At 53.0% G+C, this 19960-nt stretch overlaps 9 protein-coding genes across 9 annotated transcripts; 4 read left to right on the top strand and 5 right to left on the bottom strand.

Annotated features, from left to right (window-relative positions):
- Window positions 1-564: 564 nt before the first annotated feature.
- On the bottom strand, window positions 565-1174 carry BO97DRAFT_416185 (uncharacterized protein; the record flags this gene model as incomplete). Its single annotated transcript, XM_025696426.1, has 2 exons — window positions 565-984; window positions 1115-1174. The coding sequence occupies 2 exons, from the start codon at window positions 1172-1174 to the stop codon at window positions 565-567; spliced, it is 480 nt and encodes a 159-aa protein (XP_025549307.1).
- A 518-nt stretch (window positions 1175-1692) lies between these two features.
- On the top strand, window positions 1693-4181 carry BO97DRAFT_479425 (putative proteinase). Its single transcript, XM_025700693.1, has 6 exons — window positions 1693-1953; window positions 2001-2190; window positions 2247-3497; window positions 3557-3632; window positions 3687-3747; window positions 3796-4181. The coding sequence occupies exons 1-6, from the start codon at window positions 1750-1752 to the stop codon at window positions 4018-4020; spliced, it is 2007 nt and encodes a 668-aa protein (XP_025549306.1). The 5' UTR covers window positions 1693-1749; the 3' UTR covers window positions 4021-4181.
- A 381-nt stretch (window positions 4182-4562) lies between these two features.
- BO97DRAFT_394637 (class II aldolase/adducin family protein) lies at window positions 4563-5653 on the top strand (the record flags this gene model as incomplete). The annotated part of the gene is made up of 3 exons (XM_025693991.1): window positions 4563-4862; window positions 4928-5235; window positions 5297-5653. The coding sequence occupies exons 1-3, from the start codon at window positions 4634-4636 to the stop codon at window positions 5651-5653; spliced, it is 894 nt and encodes a 297-aa protein (XP_025549305.1). The 5' UTR covers window positions 4563-4633.
- Window positions 5654-5731: 78 nt separating this feature from the next.
- On the bottom strand, window positions 5732-6785 carry BO97DRAFT_407080 (U2-type spliceosomal complex subunit CWC24). Its single transcript, XM_025695565.1, has one exon. The coding sequence runs from the start codon at window positions 6757-6759 to the stop codon at window positions 5740-5742; it is 1020 nt and encodes a 339-aa protein (XP_025549304.1). The 5' UTR covers window positions 6760-6785; the 3' UTR covers window positions 5732-5739.
- A 317-nt stretch (window positions 6786-7102) lies between these two features.
- BO97DRAFT_143248 (uncharacterized protein) lies at window positions 7103-8571 on the top strand. Its single transcript, XM_025690114.1, has 6 exons — window positions 7103-7279; window positions 7333-7412; window positions 7467-7692; window positions 7740-7799; window positions 7866-8153; window positions 8212-8571. The coding sequence occupies exons 1-6, from the start codon at window positions 7208-7210 to the stop codon at window positions 8365-8367; spliced, it is 882 nt and encodes a 293-aa protein (XP_025549303.1). The 5' UTR covers window positions 7103-7207; the 3' UTR covers window positions 8368-8571.
- BO97DRAFT_471862 (uncharacterized protein) lies at window positions 8364-10800 on the bottom strand. Its single transcript, XM_025700080.1, has 4 exons — window positions 10290-10800; window positions 10176-10235; window positions 9919-10117; window positions 8364-9836 (listed from the first exon to the last, which is right to left on the bottom strand). Exons 1-4 carry the CDS (start codon window positions 10575-10577, stop codon window positions 8776-8778), a joined length of 1608 nt encoding a protein of 535 aa, XP_025549302.1. The 5' UTR covers window positions 10578-10800; the 3' UTR covers window positions 8364-8775.
- A 439-nt stretch (window positions 10801-11239) lies between these two features.
- Window positions 11240-12716, bottom strand: BO97DRAFT_407076 (uncharacterized protein). Its single transcript, XM_025695564.1, has 4 exons — window positions 12517-12716; window positions 12189-12417; window positions 12080-12136; window positions 11240-12017 (listed from the first exon to the last, which is right to left on the bottom strand). Exons 1-4 carry the CDS (start codon window positions 12558-12560, stop codon window positions 11442-11444), a joined length of 906 nt encoding a protein of 301 aa, XP_025549301.1. The 5' UTR covers window positions 12561-12716; the 3' UTR covers window positions 11240-11441.
- Window positions 12717-13295: 579 nt separating this feature from the next.
- Window positions 13296-16857, top strand: BO97DRAFT_394623 (ankyrin repeat domain-containing protein). Its single transcript, XM_025693990.1, has 4 exons — window positions 13296-13440; window positions 13514-13658; window positions 13738-15405; window positions 15476-16857. Exons 1-4 carry the CDS (start codon window positions 13429-13431, stop codon window positions 16714-16716), a joined length of 3066 nt encoding a protein of 1021 aa, XP_025549300.1. The 5' UTR covers window positions 13296-13428; the 3' UTR covers window positions 16717-16857.
- BO97DRAFT_456717 (amino acid transporter) lies at window positions 16584-18902 on the bottom strand (the record flags this gene model as incomplete). The annotated part of the gene is made up of 10 exons (XM_025699183.1): window positions 16584-17012; window positions 17065-17180; window positions 17283-17310; window positions 17396-17593; window positions 17668-17882; window positions 17950-18103; window positions 18159-18483; window positions 18543-18615; window positions 18670-18683; window positions 18736-18902. The coding sequence occupies 10 exons, from the start codon at window positions 18900-18902 to the stop codon at window positions 16929-16931; spliced, it is 1374 nt and encodes a 457-aa protein (XP_025549299.1). The 3' UTR covers window positions 16584-16928.
- Between the last annotated feature and the right edge of the window lie 1058 nt (window positions 18903-19960).

Genomic DNA, 19960 nt, shown 5'->3' with positions numbered 1-19960 from the left:
TGGCATCAAGAGATCCCGATCAATAGTCCCCAGATCTCGCCGATGAGCGCGCCCGCGGCCTTCGAGATCCCTCCCGCACTCGAGCTTCCTTGGCAGACGAACTACGGAGCCGTGTCCCAAAAGTTATGGAACAACGCTAGTAATCTTGAAGGTAAGAATTCAAATCAAACTGTGCTGATATAGATCATATTTTTATCAATAGCAGGGATATCGATAGTTACGATATATGATTTGTTGATTAGATACTTAATAGTCTTGATTATAATTCTTAGCTTACTTTTATTAGCTTGATATATCTGCCTGCATAAGATTAGTAGATTTATACCTGCATAATGTAATCTCAATACATCATAGAATTTAGCGTTGTTCCATGACTTTTGGGACACGGCTCCGTACGGCGCAGACCGCACGGAGTTCCTCACCTTCACTTCGCTGTTGGAGACACATCTCTGCAAGTGGAGGAGCTACTACTGTTTCGACACCATAAAGATCGACGAGGCCACCAGACATCCAGACATGTCTCGGCAAACGTCGCCGGGAAGTGAGAGATTCACCTCGCCTTGATCACTGGGCCGATGACATGGCTCCGCTTTCGCACGTTCTTGCTACAGCATATGACCGGCAAGCGATATGTGCGCAATGGAGCCTTGCAGACCCGGCACCAGTCTGTGCGAGACTTGCCCTCTGACACAGATAGAGCATGAGCTTGGGGCTGTGCCTGGCGACTTCATCCGCATCAGCAAGCTCTGAAACACGGTACTTCCTGAGGTGAGGGAACTCGCTCCTATTCCTGACGAGCTTGACGGCGACTATACCGGGTTCATCGATCTCTTGGTGGAGGTCGAGGCTGGGATTCCGAACCGCATCGACCGACTGGGGCATAAGCCGGAGCGGCAGAGACGGAAGAGGCAGCGTCGGTTGTAAGAGCATAGAATCGATCACCATTGACCCCCCATTCTCATCATTATAAGTAGGCGGGACAGGCTTTACGAATTTCGATGTCACGGATCGTCGCCAAGAAGCCGATTCACTCGGTGAATGTTGACCATACAGGAGGCAGAATATGTATAAGTCGATCACCACAAGTGACCATGATCTGCAGATTGTAGCATACCTTATCAAAAGTGCGGGTCAGCGTCTTGAATGGACATTGCCCTAATACCCCGCTGAACATTTCGGGTGATTCCTCATAGCCTCAGGATTGTACCTCTCGGGCGGTTATCGGTCAGATAAGGCCAGCCAATCGACAAATACGAGTAGACAGCTCAAGAGTGGGATCGTTGCACCATCTACAGACAGGCACAGACTGAATAGAAGGGATCGGCAAGCGAATGAATGAAGGCACCAGGCATCCTTTCAATTCTCTCGGGTATCATCATTGGTCTTTCTCCATCCCCCATTTGCTGCGCATCGACATTAGCGGCTTACGCTGGAGACACTTTGCAGCCCAATCCTGACAGCTGATCACCTCTCATCCCTGATCATGATTGGAAATCTCTGGCTCTCCATTTGTGGGCCCGACTCAAAACCTGCAGAGACAGATAGTGGCTTGCTTTCACCCTTAATAGGTAATCGAATGAAGTTTCCAGCTCCAGCACTCGAGCCAGCCTGCTAGCGTATCAGCTTTGACAATGTCCACCCAGCATTTAACTGGCGGGCTCCTCCTGGCCCGCACGATATTATCGCGAGAGATGAGCATCGGGTTGTGGTTAATGTTGTCCAAGCTTCCCCATACCGGCAGTGCGACCGATGGAGAGTTCCAAGCTTACCGGCGTCACGACCCTACCGAACCAGCGTCTCCTGTGGCCAGAGACCAATGCACGTCGGCATCTGTTTCATGGTCTATCGGTGTTCCTAGCGTGCTTAGCCGGGTACACATGGTGGACGCTGCCTGTATCGACCACAAACAACACAACCATTCAGCCATCACAGTCAGATTTTGCTTGGGATGAGGTATGTAGCTTGTAGTCCTGGTATGAAACTAAAACTAATTTATTCAGATCGTCCCCTCCTCATCACTGCAATACTATGATTGCTTCAAGGGATTCCAGTGCGCCCGTCTGGAGGTGCCGATGGACTACCATCGTGCGGACGGTCAGGGCCAGCGCTTGGCGATCGCCATCACTCGTCTTCCAGCAAAAGTGCCTGTCACAGATCCACGCTACGGCGGGGCAGTACTAATTAATCCCGGTACAATCGCTCTCACTACCCGTCTTAAAGGCCGAGTCTAATCATAGCGGATGCAGGAGGCCCTGGTGGCTCTGGCGTTGCCGAAGTACTCCTCGATGGCAGAAACCTGCAGGCCATCATGGATGCAGAGACAGATCTCAGTGTCGAACCTCGTGGAGAGTACGTACGCGATAAGTACTATGACGTGATTGGGTTCGATCCTCGCGGCGTAAACAACACCACCCCGGGCTTCAGTTGCTTTCCCAACATATTCGCGCAGAGGAACTGGGAACTGCAGGTGGCGGCCGAAGGTATGCTGGGGAGTGGGGACGGTGCGTTTCGACGCAACTGGGAGCGTGCCATCGCTCTCAACATGGGATGTTCGAACAACCTGACCACTCCGCCTGAGGGCGGAGATGAGGCCTTGGGGGAGCACTTGAACACACCCCCGGTGGCCCGGGATATGCTGGAAATCATTGAGCGACACGGGGAGTGGCGTGAGAAGCAAGGTGTAGCGGCACAGCGACAACATGACCGGGCCAATGGGTACGATCAGCATCAGCGTTTCGTGGCGCAAACCAGATGGAGGCGCGGTCAGGAGAAACTACTGTTCTGGGGCCGTTCTTACGGGACTGTCCTGGGCGCCACATTTGCAACACTCTATCCCGATCGCGTAGAGCGCGCTGTACTGGACGCGGTGGTCGACGCGGACAAGTACTATTTTGATGATGGGCCCAACCCCATTAAAGATGCCGATGCCATCTTCGACCGGTTTACGGAATACTGCGACACCGTCGGATCAGAAAAGTGTCCCTTGTATTCAGAAGGCGGAGCCTCGGCTATCAAACAAACATATCTCGAGCTGGAGGATGCACTATATAACGCCTCCTTGCCTGTGTTTTCATCATCTACCCGAGGGCCGGAGCTTGTAACGTGGAGCGATCTCAAGAATATTCTACGGCAGGCCATGTACCAACCCATAGAGGGCTTTCCACCTCTTGCACAATACGCAAGTGAGTTGGCCCGGGGCGATGGCGCCGCAGTGGCAGATCTGAAGAGCAGCGCCCGCGTGCCATTGTGTCCTTCTGCGCAGTGCGTCCAGGCCGGGCCATGGTCAGCAGTTTGTCAGGTGCCGGATCAGAATGAGGTATATGCTAGTTCGGCGGTCCTCTGTACTGATGCAGTCTACCTGCAGAATAATGATGAAGAGAGCTTTCATCGGTACTGGAAGACATTGAAAGAAGACAGTTCCATGTTTGCAGATTATTGGGCTGGTCTCCGTCTGGGATGTGTGAGTTGGAACATCACACCTAAATGGCAGATGTCAGGTAGGACCTCTTTCTCCCTTTCTTCCGCTATTTTTTTACATCGGCTTAATATCGCATAGGACTTGTGGGAGGCAATACGTCCCATCCGTTACTTTTTGTGAACAACATCCTTGACCCGGTGACACCTTTGAGCAAGTAAGCATATCCTTTTCTCCCTAATCCTTCCGACCTCTGGCTAAACCTGTTTAGTGCACAGAAAATGTCACAGAGATTCCCTGGTTCTGCCGTTTTGCAGCAAGACTCGGAGGGAGTAAGTTCAATTCACGTACCTACAAAGCATGGATACTGACCAACGCAGCATTCGACTCTAGCTGCGCCCTCACTCTGTGTTGACAAGGCGATCCGACAGTACTTTCAAAGGGGGGAGTTGCCGCCGTCTGGGATGGTCTGCGAGGCCGATCTCAAGCCTCTAATTGGCATTACTGCAACTGCAAAGACCTCCAGAAACGCCAGCGATCAGAAACGGTATGAGAAGCTCCTCAAGAAGGCACACAACAGGCCCTGGACGCGATTACCATTATAGTGGATATGATTGGCACCCGCGATTGCGGGCCGTAGGATTCCTTGTCTTATCGTCATGAACCTGGCCTCCACTTCTCTCTCCGCATTTTCAAAGGATCTTGTACTTACTAGTACGAACTCGGGAACAATAGCGATATCCTATACGACATGCTTAGAATACCCAATCGTGTATCTTTGGACCTTCTTGCTTGACTCATTCCCAGACAATAGACATACTGTTTCACATTCAAAGAGTCATAGTGACTGCCTGCTCTTGAGAGAACCAACACCTCAAAAATACCCCGCGGTAAAGGTTTACTAGCACAGGGCCATGACCCAGCGGATAAGCAATGATCAACAATACCCTCGCCACGATCGTCCAGTGGCATCCTCCGCACTCGACCAAGGAACCCAATGCGGAGTAGCCTCGGTCGCAAGGTATTTTCGGTTATGCTACCCCGCCGAAGGAGTAGCACCGCCTCCACAATCGAAGGGTGCCTGAGCTGTGACTGCATGCATGAGATCTCTCCTACTTCTTCCATTTATACCCTTTGCTCCCTCAGCCTTGACCTTGATTCAACGACATTCTCCTGATTGATCACACCTCTCATCATCATCATCGCAAGCCCCCCACCATGGCTCCCCCAACCTCCACCGAAACATCAACCACCAACACCTCCCAAGTCACTCTGGAAACCCGCCAATCCACCCAAGAAGGTGGCATGGAAGGTGCCACAGTCAAGAACGAGATGTCCCAATTCCCCAAGCCGCCTGTCTTTGACGACAAATACAAGGAACGCGAGTACCTCAAGGGTCGACTAGCCGCTGCGTTCCGCATCTTCGGGAAGAATGGATACGATGAGGGTATATTCATCGCCTTAGACCCACTCCTCTGCCATCTAAAGCAGACAATACTAAACTCCCTCCAGGTGTAGCTGGTCACATCACCCTTCGCGACCCCGTCGACCCCACCACCTTCTGGGTGAACCCATTCGGCGTCGCCTTCTCGCAGATCAAAGCCTCCGACCTAATCCAAGTCAGCCACGAAGGCAAGATCCTCGACGGAGGGCCTGTCCGACTGCTCAACGCCGCAGCGTTCATGATTCACTCGGCCATCCACGCTGCCCGACCAGATGTCCTCTGCGCCGCCCACAGCCACAGCATCTACGGCCGGTCGTTCTGCGCCCTTGGCCGGCCGCTGGACATCATCACACAGGACTCCTGTGCGTTCTACAGCGTATGACCGCTCTGTATGGACCAAGACTCTCAAAAATGGAAGCTAACTCGATCCTCTACAGGACCACGTCGTCTACAAACAGTTCAATGGAGTCGTGCTGTCGGAGAATGAAGGCCACAACATCGCGCAGGCACTGGGAAACAAGAAAGCAGCCCTGCTCCAGAACCACGGCCTGTTGACTGTGGGCAAGTCCATCGAGGAGACGGTCTTTTGGTTCGTCAGTCTGGAGAAATGCTGCCATGCGCAGCTATTGGCAGATGCGGCGGCGGCCGGCCGGGGCGGCGCGACGATCAAGATCGATGATGCCGATGCTGCTTTCACTTACAAGACAGTCGGGACGCCGGGGGCTGGGTATTTCAGTGCGAAGCCGCTGTTTGATGTGATCCACGAGGAGACGGGGGGAAGTTATCTACAATAGACTCACAGCAGGCTGCATCAATGATCATCAAACATCTGTGATAGTCGGATATCTTCGATTAAGACGTATATACATAACCACCTTGGCTACTCCTCCTCATCCTCACTCAACACCTCCCCATTCTCCTCAGCCTCCTTCCTCCTCAGCGCCTGCTTCTCAGCCTTCCTCTCGAGTAGCCGTTTCAACTTCTTCGACGAATTAAACACCCCATTCGTAGCCGCACCGCAAGCCGCACAACTCGGATCCTTCCGATACCGCTTCAACGCGCAGGCCTCACAGAAATAATGCCCGCACTTCGTGATGACGGGGTCCTGATACGGCCCCTGACAAATGATGCACGCAAACGGAATATCCTCCAACTCGGCATCCTCATCATCCCCACCATCGACGCCGCCCCGCGCACCCGACCCGTCCGCGCGCGCCCGATCCGAAACCACCGTGCCCACCACCTTCCGGCCCTTGGTCACAGTCTCCCACTCTTTGTCCAACTCCCACCCGGCCTTGTAATCCGACCGGTCGTGCAGGAACTTGCAGTTATCGCCGAACCCGCACCACCCCGTCAGCTTGTAGTCCTTGCACACGTCCGGCGAGTAGTCGGTGAACGTCGTCATGCGCACGTTGGTGGGCGCGCGCACAGGCCCCACGGCTTTGCGGGTTGGTGCGTCCGGGTTCTTTTTGATGAAGGTTGTTTGGTGCGCGAGGCCTTTGTAGGTCCCGTCGGGCGTGTCGGTGGGGTTTGCGGCTGCGTGCCGGGTTTTGCCCAGGAGGTTGCTTGTGCTTAGCGTGGCGTCTTCGTCGTACCAGTTTGATTGTTTGGTTGCGTCGTTGGTGTCGGGGAGGAGGGCCGGTGTGGAGGAAGGCTGCGAGGTGGTTGATGTGGGTGCGTGACGCAAGCCGGATGACGAGGACGCCGTTACGGCGCCCGCGTTCTTCTTGCGGCGCTTGATGTTGGCTTCGTCGGAGGAGAGGTCCGAGTCGCTGGAGCTCGTGTCCGGTGGCGTCGCGGCGCGTTTCTTGCGGAGGTTGTTTTGGGCTTTCGCGCCGCGCTTTTTGAAGAGGGGCGCTGCTGGGGCGGCGGCGGTGCTTGGGTCTTGGGGTTCGGTCATGTTGGGCTGTGGATGGGGGTTGGGGTTGGGGGCTTGGTGGTGATGATGATGCTGCTGCGAGGGAGTTTCTTATCTGCGATGGACGGAATCAGTGGCGAGGCACGTGATGATAGGAGCTTTGAGATTGCGCTAGTGCGTTTTGGGACGCCGGGGGTTCATGACTCGGGCATCTATCTGACTAAATACTCTCTCAGATGCTTCTGGTTGGATCGGTTTTGTCTGTTGGCTGGGGATTAATCATTGGTTTGGAAATAAGAGTAAGTCAATATTGGTTCGGGCTTGTGGTGATGGATTGACCGACGTTCACTCGAGTATGAGCAGAGCGTGCTCATATATATCTTGCTATGCCGCTGTCAAACGCTTTGTTGGATTATCCTCAGACCTTGGAGAAGTCGCGACTCAACTCAATATTGATTGGATATAAACAGCCGAAAGGATTCTACTCCCTATGTGCTGCTGCATTGAACTTTTGCTTGAGACCTGTTTTCCATGCCTGCAGAGACGTAGTACCCGAGCCTTTGTCAGTCCTTCCGACCTTCGAGGCGCCTCCTGACCTTTTCTGACCAAGTACAGGTCGTACTCACTCCGCCAGGAGAGGATGATATCAAGACAAGGCTCTTTCCTATACATGTCTCGGAGCAGGCAGAATTCGAGTACGCCAGTCTCGGTACCCCTATTTTCAAACTAGCTAACATACTGGCTGCAAGCCTCATTGCCGTCCACGGCTGGAAGGGCCATCGTGAGAACTCCTGGACAAGTGCGTCCGGCATCAATTGGCTGAGAGACCTGCTTCCCAAGGACATCCCCAAGCTCAACATCTATTCATGGGGGTATACATGCGACCGCGATATTATGGGGTGGAGTAGATCAGTGATGCAGATACTGTCCCGGAGATTTGTTGCCGATTTGCAGGAATATAGGGAGAGCTCCCAAGTAAGGCTATATTTATTATCTAGGTGGCAGTTCTAAAACAGGTATAGGGCCATCAACGTCCACTGGTCGTCATTGCGCATAGTGTAGGAGGGATTATGCTGAAAAGTGTATGCTCTATCTCCTGTCCTGTCGCGACGTGGAGTGGTGTCAAGTGCTAATCGCCATTTCGACAGACGCTGCTCAATTCGGCCTCGTTCACCGAGTCTAAAGATGCAACTGAGGACATCAAGAGTTCCATCCAAGGGATCCTTTATATGGGTACACGAGAGGTAGATGCCAGCATTACAGACCTGGAGGCCTACCTGGCTCGTGGAAGTAGAGCTCATCCAGCGGAGGATGAGTACTTTAGGGAGTCGTCTTGGCTGATCAATACCCTGCGGCAATACGAGAAGATCAGTCAGGGGTTTCGAGCTGGGTATGGCTACGAGAGGGGACCAGACGCTGGGCAACGGCACGTCGAGGTAGATAGATCCAGTGGTAGCTTTTCAAGAAGTATATGTTGACCATCGGGTACGACAGGAGACTTCGAATGCTCGTTCCATGTACTTCAACACGACGTGGGATGGAATGATCAAGTATGACTCGGCGACTGACCCGAACTATACACAAGTCCGAGAATGCATTTTGTGGATCTTAAAAGGGAATGGAGAGGGTAATGCGAATCAGCAGGGCTGAATGTTTTGTTGGTTTCTTGGATCTGCCTCGAGGGCATCGATAGTCTGTTCTAATCTTGACAATGTGCGTCTTAACGAGTCTGTCTGTATGCGCGGTACGGAACTGTCGGGTTCTTCGGGGTAGTTGAATGGTGATACCAATGCCAAAGGGGATTTATGCCCAAGGTTCTCAAGCCACTTCTTAACTCGTTGGATCATACATGTAAATCACTTTCCCTTGGGGGCTCCAAGACGGAAGGATCGTGCGCTTTTTAAGTAAGGAAGCAGCGACTCTCCCTTTTTCATCACCACACACCGTGCCTCAATGCTACTGACTCAATTCACTATCATCTCCGAACAAGTTTGGCTGAGTCTGATTGAACCTCGAATGAAAAGACCCCTGTCGACAAACCACTAAGATTCCATCACCTCAGTTCCAGCGCACGTTGCTGATCCTCCCTGCGTTATTCCCGACTTGAAATCCCGAGTTGTTCCCCGAGAAAACCACCGAGTTCGTATATGTTGTCGTCGATGTCTGTTGAATGACCTTGACAACAGTCTCGCTCAACAGATCATCCTGATCGGCAGCGACCTCTTTCAGAATGGGTAGTGCGCCCTTGATGTTCTTCATCTCCGACACTTCTTCCTCGGCAAGCTTGCGTTGTGCGTCCTCCACCCCCGGGAACAACTCGACCAGGTCGTTGACCAACTCACCGATGTCCTCAATCAGCCGCGTGAAGTTCTTTTCTTCGTAGAGGGTCAACTCTGCTTTGGGCTCCGCATCCGCTTTACCCTGGTGCCGAATAGAAAGATCATTCATCTTTTGATGCAGAGATGCAGCGACACTATCCAAGTCCCTGGTGGGGTCAAGAACAGCCGTCGCGTTCCGATGACGCAGCTGGAATCGCTTCGAGATTCTCTCTGCATCCGCAAACTGATCAAGAATTCCGTCTAGAAGCTCGGATACTCGAGGTATATCGTCGGGAGACAGCTTTGACTTCTCCAGGGAGTGTACATCATCGATGTTGGCAAGGCCGACGGACTGACCCCATCGCGCCAGTCGCAGTCTCACCACCCCCAGTTTCAGCACGCTGGTCTTGAAGCTGTCACCAAAATTCTCTCCCATCTGGACAGATCCAAAGTAGCTAACCACACTATTGAAGAGCCGAGATTGCTCGCTCACCATCTCCAGCGTTTCCTTCTGCAACTGCGTCATCGTATCTTGTTTCGTTCCGAGATTCTGGTTTTGTTCCATAATGGCATTGGTATTGGACTGGATCGCCTCTGTTCGCACATCGAGGACGGTAGCATTGGCGACAAGGAAGTCCACCTTTCCATCCATGCTTTGAAGTACCTCGTCGATGATCTCCACCGTTCTCAAAGTTGCTAGACCCACGGCCTGGCTCAACTCATTGATGGCTTCCTCCATCTCACTATTTGCTGCAGTAAGATCTCCATCGGCCCCTTTGACCAAGTTCTCGAACCATTTTTCTGATACACTCGCGTTAGTCCTCAGATCTCACAAAGCCAAAAGTTGATCTCCGCCGCCGGAAAAATCGAATGAAGCACATACTGAATCGTTTCTCAGCAGCGTACTTCTGCGCAACGGCGCAGATTTTGAGGATGCTAGAGAAGACGCGCGTGACGCATCGTTGAAACTGAGGTAGAGCAGGCATCCTCTCATCGATGATCGAAAGCCGATCGAAGAAGCGATGTGTGAACTCGAAAAATCCCATGATCTTGTCATAGTCGGCAGAGGTATCTGCAAATGACTAAAGTCGATCAGCAAAAAACGAGTGTGGAGATCAATCATTTGCATTGATCGCATACCTGCATGACTTGGCCAAAGGCCGTGAAGATCAAACTGGCGGGGAAAGCAGGAGGAAATGCCTGTTGGTTGATGAGTGAGAGGCGAGCATCAACAATCCAACGTGTTTAACTCACTGAAACCGCGGTTCCGACCGACTGAACGGTATTGACGACTTTCTGGATGATCCACATATTGTTTTTCAATGCGGTGCGGACCTTGGCCATCTTGGACTTATCGTCGCGAAAGTCTTTGAATTTGGTCGCGAGACCTTCAGTCCCACTCATTACATCGTTCATACTTCTAAACTGCCCCAGTCGAAGGCTTCTCCCGGTCCTCTTCTCATAGTCCTCCACGGCGTCCTGCCACAGTTGGGCAAGGTCAGAGGTTTCCGCTGACTTGTTGCTTGCTGGTTCAATTGCCATCTTGGTCACGCTTCTTCGAAGCGAATATTACAACCAGTAAAGTGATCAGGCTTGGGTGAATGCGATTCCGATCACAATTCTCCGCTGCGGGGGTTTCTTGCCAGATAAGATCAATCGCCCGCACAGACTACCGACTTCTGCCTTGTGTCACACACGGTTTAGACCCCGCGTCTTGTGGTATGTTCTTCCCACGTTGTCGTTATTCTAATGCTTTGTGCTGTCGCGCTCTCCTAGCCTATCTCCGGCACAACCAACGGCACGATGTCGGACACGCCGGGAGCTGAAGTTTGCTCACCCCCCAGGTGTCTGTCTTCCCGTCTCATCAGCTAGCCACTGTAGCGCCGGCGGCGCACGGCGACACCAATAAAAATCACCCACGTACGAGTCATCTGCATCGGCACTCCTCCGGAGTTATCCGACGACAGGAGACCGCCTATGTTTGTCAGGGTTCTAACTAATGTGGATCGCCAGTACACCTGTCGTATTTTGGTGAAACCCCTCCATGACCCCTCAGTCGAACTGTTGTTAGGCTCCAGGGCAACGATTGACCCCAGTACTCTCACTGGTCTGTGTGACAACTAATCGGGTTGATCGCAGACCTGCATGTAACACTCCAATCTGCTGCAGACATGATATCAGCCTACCGGTCAGACGCTGTTCTGGGCATCAAGTACGCTGCAAGTCGTCATGCCTTACGCCAATGGAAGCCTCCTACACCACCGACTGCATCTTCTATCTTTATTCGTCTAAAGGCCAATTACTGCCAAGGTAACACAGCAGTACTCGATGCACGTTATCATCATCCACAGAAGCTTCTGCTAGATCCCGTCATGCTAAGAACATCACACGATAACTCATCCACCACTATGCTCTTCCAAACACGAATCCACTCTGGTTACCGACGTTTTGCCCCAACTGATATCCAGAGTTGGTCGAGCCAGCGAAAGACGCATGAGAGACATTGTTGACCGTTGTGCCTCCATCATTATCGGGCGCCGGAACCTTAGCCACCCATTTCTTCAGCACCCGTAGCACCTTGACGAAATCGCGGTCGTCTTCGCTCTCAAACTGACTCATCTTCGCATGGTTACCTGCCAACCGCTCGGCAGGAGGCCCGTCAGGGCACCGCGCCAAGGCCATCTCCACAATCTTGACCCCCTTGCCGTCCAGATCGGTGGGTGATCCCTCGTAGAAACACTGCAGATCCATCTCCAGGCCGGCAGCACGGAGTTGAGCAAACTCGCGCGGGATGGACAAGACCCACTGCGACCGTTCTTCGAGACCGAATTCGCTGGGAGCTTCTTCGCCCGCGAGCTGGAAATATTTGTTTGCTTCGCTCAGCACTCCAGGATGGTAGTGTGGTGTCCCGAGAAGAAGGAGACCTTTGACACAGCTGATAAGGTTCTTGCGATCGTCGTGCTCAGCTCCCCGGACCAACGCCTGAAATAGCTGTTATTGGTTGACTCCATGGGGAATAAGAGACTGTATGCGAAAATACCTACATTCTCGCAGATCAGGCCACCAAGGCAATGGGCCACCAAAATCACGGCTCGTTTTTCCTGGGAATAGTATCAGCAATTGAGAAGGTGGGGGAAAGGTGGGGTGGGAAACCTTCTCCGGTTCTGTACGTTGATCCATGAGCTGGTCCATCAGCTCATTGGAAAGCTCGGTGATAAGATCCTCTTCGTTCCAGAACGTGTCAAGGGCGACATCGTACTCAAACGAGAAGACCCGCGCCTCGGTAATCTTCCCCGCGAAGAGCTTCTCGGGCCAGAACACTGACTTGGCAGCGGAGGTCCAGCCGGGCTGCTCACCATGCCAGCCGTGGACGAAAACAACACTTCGAAGTACCAGGATTAGTGATTCTACACATATACACACACGGTCTCGAGGAACAAGCGCTGAACATGGGTCATATAGAAGAGACACTGTAACTTACTCCACGCGAGCGTCACCGGGATCCCGGATCACTTTGAGCTCCATTGGTGCGTGCGAAGCCTTAGAACAATGACGAGGCACAGAAAGGCTGGTCGGAGTTCTGTTTCTAGTAATTATTTTGAAGCAGGGACACTCTTCGCTGCTGGGACAGACCGAATTTAAGTCCCAGAGGTCGACTACAACCATCCCGAGAAATTGGGCATCGGTCCTTAGCGGGACGATGGCAGATCTAGCAGATGCAACAATCCCAGAAGAGGCCTGATCCCAATGCTCGTACTTTGGTCCAATGAACGTGCGATACTCATCTTCGATCAACTGAATGGCCGGGATTGAAAGTTAATCCAGATTGTTTGTTTCCACACCACTCCGGGCCGGTGCCGTGAGTTTGCTGGGAGAGGGCCGCTCAACCTTATACTGTACAGGACTCACCTGCAGGAAGCTCATCAGCGCGGGAGATGAATCGTACAGGCGAGAAGAGGGGGCGAGACGGGGCAAAGGAGGGGCCAGTACAGAGAATCGGTCTGAGGGGTGAGCGCTGATCGATGCTGACGGGGTGTCGTTTGTTTGGGTGACTGCAAGCGACGTGCATATTTGCCCCTCATTGGATGCAGCTCGAGTCCTGCACTTCAAATCACAATCGCGCGCGGAGGGCTGAAGTCTTCTGACAGCTAAAATTGACTACGGCAACGCCGGTTATCCTGGTGGCGACCAATCGAAGCAGTATTAGGTTTGCTGCAGTCGCGGAGATGCAACCCCTGCTTACTGTCAAGCTGAACCTGCTTGCTACATTTACTGCATCCCATGAGACTGGTCTTATTTAATGACTACTTCGGCGCAGTCGAGGGCTGTGTGCTCGCGCTCTTGTCCGAATTCTCTATGACTGTTCTGATTACTCTGGGCAGAGTATAATATCATGGTCGATACAGTGAGTCTTGTGCTTCGGATCAAGGGGGGGTTGAATGATTTGGCCCCCGGGGCCGCTAACGCGATAACTCCAGGCACCAGCGCCGGCGTCGGCCGCCTTCAATAACTCGACAAACTCCGGACTCCAGCTGGGCCAGAACTATGGCTCAATGGAAGCGTCGTTCTACAGCGATGCCATCCAACAGGTCACAATCGCAGCTGGAGCTTCCGTCTACATGGGTACGCTGCGCCTAGTCACAACATTATCCTGTCTATCGCGCATACAAAGAGCTAACACCACACTGTTGTGATACTCTAGGGGAGAAACAGACGGTCGAAGAGAAACTGCTCGACGCCCTGGTTGCAGGCGATCCCGGTGACCGGCACGATATCGCTCGCGCGTTCCCTGGAACATGCGAATGGATTTTCGAGTGCGCCGCCTTTCAGAACTGGATACAAACCAGTCCCCCAACGACCACGCCGTTGTACATTCGCGGAATTCCCGGCAGCGGCAAGACGGTACTGCTGAAGTTCCTCACAAAGGCCATTCAAACCAGTCTGCGTTCTAGCGCCAACCCCCAGTCGCCTGCACTGACCGAGGACGTGATCCTGAGCCCGGAGGTGGGAACGCCCGGGAAGACGATCGCGGTGGCTTGTTTTTGCGATGATAAGAACGAGCATCGGAAGGCTCAGATCTGGGTGCTCCGTACGTTGCTATACAAGTTACTGCATCAAAACAGGGGTTTGATTAAATATGCGCTTCAGCATGTGCAAAACCTCGAAGACCTCCGAGGGGCATCCAGCGGAAGCACGGTCGAGGTGGACGAATTCCATTCCCGCGATGTCCTTCTCAGAATCATTGAAGACATTGTGACAGATCCTGATCTGGAAGTGTTGTATTTTGTCGTCGATGGTTTGGATCAATGCGGACATTTCATCTCTCCTATTCTTCGAATAATGAGCGACTTGTCCACCAGAATCAGCAAGAAGGCAAATGAGCTGGGCAGAAAGTTCACTTTCCGGTGCATCATCTCGGACCGGGGCAGCGCCATCGTCTCTGATAAGATGCTTCCTGAGTTTACGGTGAACATGCCCGAGGGTAATCAGGAGGATATTGGGCAAGTTGCAGAGAGGAGGGTCCGACGCATCCAGGAATATCGGAAGTTCCCGGATAGGCTTCGCGAGGATATTACGGATCAGTTAAAAGAAAGCTCGAAGGGCATGTTCATGTGGCTGTCGCTTGTCTTGGATGACCTATCTACGTGGGAGGGAGTCTGGACTGAGGCCAGGGTCAAGGAAAGACTCCACAGCATTCCCTCTGACGTCGAGGCCTTCTACAGTGCCATCTTGGGGCGGCAGTCGCGGGACGTAGTGGGTCGATTGCGAACATTGCTTATGTGGGTCTATTTCGCCTGTCGTCCGTTGACCTTGCAAGAGTTGGATGTGATCCTGACGCTTCAGGAGGGCAAAGAGTATACTGGTGGAAACGCCTCTGAAGAAGATACTCAGGCCTTGCGGCATAGTATCGAGGGCAGCTGGGGCACGCTCTTTGCTGTGCGAAGTAATGCTGTCTACCTGAGTCACCAGTCTGTCAAAGACTTCTTACACCATGTTTTCAGCGAGGATGGCGCTAAGGACTACCCCCGGTTTGGGATGAGCCAGTCAGAGGCTCACCGTCAGATGGCCTCTTCGTGTCTGACGTATCTGCGGTTCGACGAGATCCAACGACATCAGGTGCCCAAGCCGCCGGTCGACAAAGATTGGAAAATCGATGAACTTGAGCTTGCGAAGACTCGACATGAGTACCTCGCCGGGTACCCCTTTCTACAGTATTCCGTAATGTTCCTGGGAGATCATCTTCGTGAGAGCCAGATTATCGAAGAAGGTAATGTGGTTGGCATGAAGCAGTTCTTCGAGGCAGAGTCCGTGCCATTGCAGAACTGGGTGAAGGCTTACGATCTTCTGAAGCGATGGTCGCATGGGAAGTGTAAGTTGTGCCCGTTGTGTCCGTCCGAAGAAACTGCAGCGCTAACCAGCCGTACTCTGATATTGCATAGACTCTGGCTTTTCCACGAGCACTAGCTTGCTCTTCGTGGCAGCTCGGCTCAATCTCCCCTGGTTAGCCGACCGCGCAACCTCTTGGAATCTGTCCAACTTCTCGCTTCCGGTCGCCGTTGCAGCGCCCGACACGTCTGGCTGGAGTGCGATCCATATCGCCGCGGACTCCGAGGCCGTCGAGATGATCACCTGGCTTTTGCAAAATGGTGCGATCGTGGACGCTACCACCCTCGGGCTACTGCATCCCGGTCGAACGGCGCTACACTTTGCGGCCGCGGAGCGCTCTGACGCGGGACCAAAGATGGTGAAAGCACTACTCAAGGCCGGCGCCAGACCAAACATCTTCACGAGAGGCGGAGGTAATAGTGCCCTTCACTACGCCATCGACGGTCGCTCTGTCGAGACGGTGAATACGCTCCTCGCCCACTCCGCGGACCCAAATGCAACAAACAGCTCCGGTATCACTCCTCTGCACAAGGCCGCAGCTATCCCGGGACTCGAAACACTCGTGGAAGCCCTCCTCAAAGGCGGCGCGGACCCCAATCGCAAATCCAGTGTCGGTAAGGGTCTTGCAATCCGGGGTCTAGCGGCATGGCGCACCTCCAAGACCCTCATTGACACCTACCACGCTATCAACACGGCACAGACCGCCCTCCACATCGCTGTGAAAGTGAAGGACGCAGAACGCACCTTGGAGGTGCTCCTCAAAAACGGAGCCGACGCTAACATTCGCGACAGTGTCGGCCAGACACCTCTCCACGTCGCGCTTGTCGGTATGGACCGCGAAGTCATGGCCAAGCTGCTCATCGATCATGGGGTTGATGTCAACGCCAAGGATGAGGAGCATCGGACACCATTGCTTCTATTTCTCCAGACCGTCGGGGCGATAGCGCATGAGTTGCGCTCCCAGGGCCAAGCCGAGCTACTGTTGTCGGACCTGGATGGCCAGGCATCATGGGAGAGAACGGTGGAGCTGCTGCTCGATGCCGGAGCCGACCCGCAGACAGAGTGCAAGAATAAGGTCTCGCCGCTCAGCTTTGCAAAAATGGCATCAATGAGCTGGGCGTCGGAGATCATTGAGCGGAGACAGAAGGTAGTGGTGAAGGAACCAGGCGTCGAGGCCCGAGAAATCCACGAGCCTGAAGCCGTGGATATGCCGCAGCCGGAGTCGGAGCCGGAGAAGAAGGGATTCTTGCAGAGTCAGGCAAGTAAGTATATTCCGAAGAAGCTGAAGTGGTAGTTTTTCGCTGCCCGTGTTTACAGGATGCTATCCTGGTGGGGTTCTCTTTCTATCTATACTTTTGTGGATGGATGTAGCATATCTAGTCTTGTCTAGCAGTTGAGGTAGTCCTATCACCAATTATGCCTTAATCATTTTCGCTATGCTTGTTCCCTTTCGTCCTGTTCGAACGTTCTGGATCGCCCCTCTGTCGCGCTCTCCATCCGTCCAACTTAAGAACTACTTGCACAGGAGAAAGAGGCTCCGGCAGGAGTCTCATGGATGGCTTTCCCCGAGACGTATAGTCCGAGCCCGCACTAGTCCTTCTTGTTAGTCCCTGCAATTTCTCAGACACAAAGGGGGACTTACAATAATCGCGCCCACACAAAACATAAACCCATTCACGATCGTTAGAGCAAACTTCCTCAGCGATCTAAACCACTGCCCCCAGTTCAGATACAACCAGAAGATCCCGGGTAGTCCATCTGCACGTTTTGCATAGTTAGAGCTCGGCACTCAGTCTTACCAATTCACACACAACACAATTCGACCCAAGGAGGAGGAGGAGGGGAGGGGGATCAACGCACAAGTAAACCAAGTAGCGAACAACGACGCCTGAGTCACGCACACAATCCACCGCCCTGGTCAGCTCTTCCGCATACCATGCACAAAGGCCAGTCCGAAAGGGGAAATAACTCACCACCAAACTAAGAATATTACTAAAACTCGGAATCGCCTCGGCAATCACCCAAGCCAGCACCCACAGCACGAGGGCAATCAGTCCCCACAGCGCGTAACTGACCCAGTCGGTCGCGTGCACGCGCTCCGTCCCGCGGAATAATCGGATGTAGATGTATTTGCAGGCGATGTGGCCGTTTACCACGCCTGAGATGATGATCTTGGGGTTGTGGTTAGTTATGTTGTGTTTTGCGGATGTCTGGGTGCTAGGGCTGGCTGGGATGAAATGCCTACCGTCGGTAAAGCCACCCCGTAGGCAACTTTGCGGACCACCGGGGAGGCGGACCCTAGTGCTGGGGAGACGACGTCTGGTCCGGCGAAGTAGTAGATTAGAATTGCCACGAAGATGTACAGTGAGGTGTCGACCCCTTGCAGGAGGAAGACGGCTTTGGAGTAGTCTTTTGGGTCTTTGAGCTCCGACATGAAGCCGAAGAAGGCGGCGTGGGCGGCTGCCGGTTTGGGTTAGTGGATGGATGGCGATTTGAGGGTCGATGTCTGGGTGGTATGAGGACTTACCGAATGAGAAGACCATGTTAGTGATGGCTAGAAACCCGTGGTTGAGGTCCGTATGGTGCACCACAATGGTCTGGTAGTGGCCTCTTCTGATGATTCCCAGGTCGATCATGACCACGAAGACGGCGGAGAGGATACTTATGAAGCCTGGCATTGGCTATTAGTTGGTTTTGTTTGCTTTTAAGGGGGCGTGGGGGTCGCTTGCAGATTACTGCCATGAGGGTCATCCCTCGTAGGGTTCGGGGCAGCGTGCACAGCAGCGAGATGGCGAAGCCCACGATGCTGAAGGCAACGGTACACGTTGCGTGGTTCGTGATCGTGTTCATCGCCACCGCGAACGTCAGCAGGTGGCTGCCCATCACGAAGATCAGGAGCAGAATCAGTCCCGCGCCCAGCAGCTCCCGGCCAAAGGCACCCCATAACACCTCCCCTGCGTCGGCCATGCTGTGCACATGCGGGTACCGCCATCTGAACTGTCCGATCACGTATCCCGTGTATGTGGCCATGCCGCCGAGTCCGAGAAGGGCGATGATTGCGCTGTTGCTCCGTCAGTTGCGTGCTAGCTGTCTCCCGTTGCTGAGCATGAAGAAGCGTACGGAACAATTCCCATGGCCGCGACAGCTGCTGGTAAAGACAGGATCCCCAGAGAGACTGTTTCGGCGATCATGACTACGGTTGTCAGATTGCGTCATTCATTGACTGCTTTTTGGTGGGTTGACTCACGCATTCCACATTGCCTGAGCGGTACTGTTAGTGCTGAATTCAACCTGGCATTTTCATTCGACATACCACCAGCTCAACGTCTTATACCTCATCTGTCCCTCGACCTCCTCTCCAAACGGGTCCCCTGGGATATCCTCATACACGTGAGGCTTTTTCGTCTCGTCATCGTCCAGACTATGGCGGACGTTGCTCGGTTGCAGTTCGGCGCTCACCGGCTCGGGACGGTGGGGCATTTTGGCAGACGGGGGGTTGTCCAAAAAGCTCCCTGAAATATAGGGATAGTACCTTCAAGGAGATGTACAAGGTTGTCAATTGAGGGACTGCAATGCCACACACGATGGACGACAGGATTAGCAATAGTCAAAAGAGCATTGGTGGTGAAGATCAATATTTATGTGTGCGCACACTCACGCCCTAAGGTGGCTTTCTGCCAGTTGCTGTTACCCCGCGTTTCACCTCCACAGTGGAGCACTCTAGTCTATGTCGAGTCTAGATCCATTCGCGACAGCCTCCTTCTCCCCCTGGACTGTAGGTCAATAGCCGACGAAAAGCCGGGGATTCCGCTGTCTAGTTATTCTATCGAATGCACGAAAAAGGTCTCACTTCGTTAAATGTCACTGCGTCTTCTGCGTTCTGCTGACTAATTGGAGATCCGGTGCAGATACCACTGCATTTGATGACCTCCGTGGCTTAAGGGTGCACTTATCATGTCTTCCGCTCCGCCGAGCTTGATGGATGCTTTTTGGCTGTTGGAAGATAGAATTCAATGCTTAGACTATATGTGCATGAAGTAGAAAAGAACAACCACAATGATTATTTCACCACTTCCCCAGACGGGTTCAGTGGTGGCAGGAGTCAAATGCTATATACCCGTTGTGAGTCTGAGGTTGAAGAATGACTTTTTTTTCCAAGTCTGCACGGCGGCGGAGCGGTAGTTTCCGCCGGGGCGGAATTAGCTTTATCTTTTTCCTCATAGTCACCGTTTAGTGGCGTTAGTTAAGGTTTGGAGATTAGCGAGTTTTCATTAAGCCGCCGGATAGTTGCGGTTGTTGGTGGCTATTTGCGTATACAGAAAACACGGCGATCAGATTTGTAGAGCCAATCCCACGCCCTTAAAATGGCGGGTCAATCACTGCGAGAAAGTCTGCAGCGGCCTGCGAGGTCTTTGCAGTCAAAAATAAGACATGAAGGTTTGATACGCTTCGATCAGTGGGATGACAAATCAGCCCGGCAAGTCATGGAATGTAACGCTCTGCAATCAACCTGTTTTCCGACGTACTAGAAAACTATC

The sequence above is a fragment of the Aspergillus homomorphus genome, assembly GCF_003184865.1.
Source record: "Aspergillus homomorphus CBS 101889 unplaced genomic scaffold BO97scaffold_31, whole genome shotgun sequence".
Taxonomy (NCBI): domain Eukaryota; kingdom Fungi; phylum Ascomycota; class Eurotiomycetes; order Eurotiales; family Aspergillaceae; genus Aspergillus; species Aspergillus homomorphus.
Note: the sequence above shows the minus strand (reverse complement) of the source record. Positions and strands in the feature narration are given on the sequence as shown.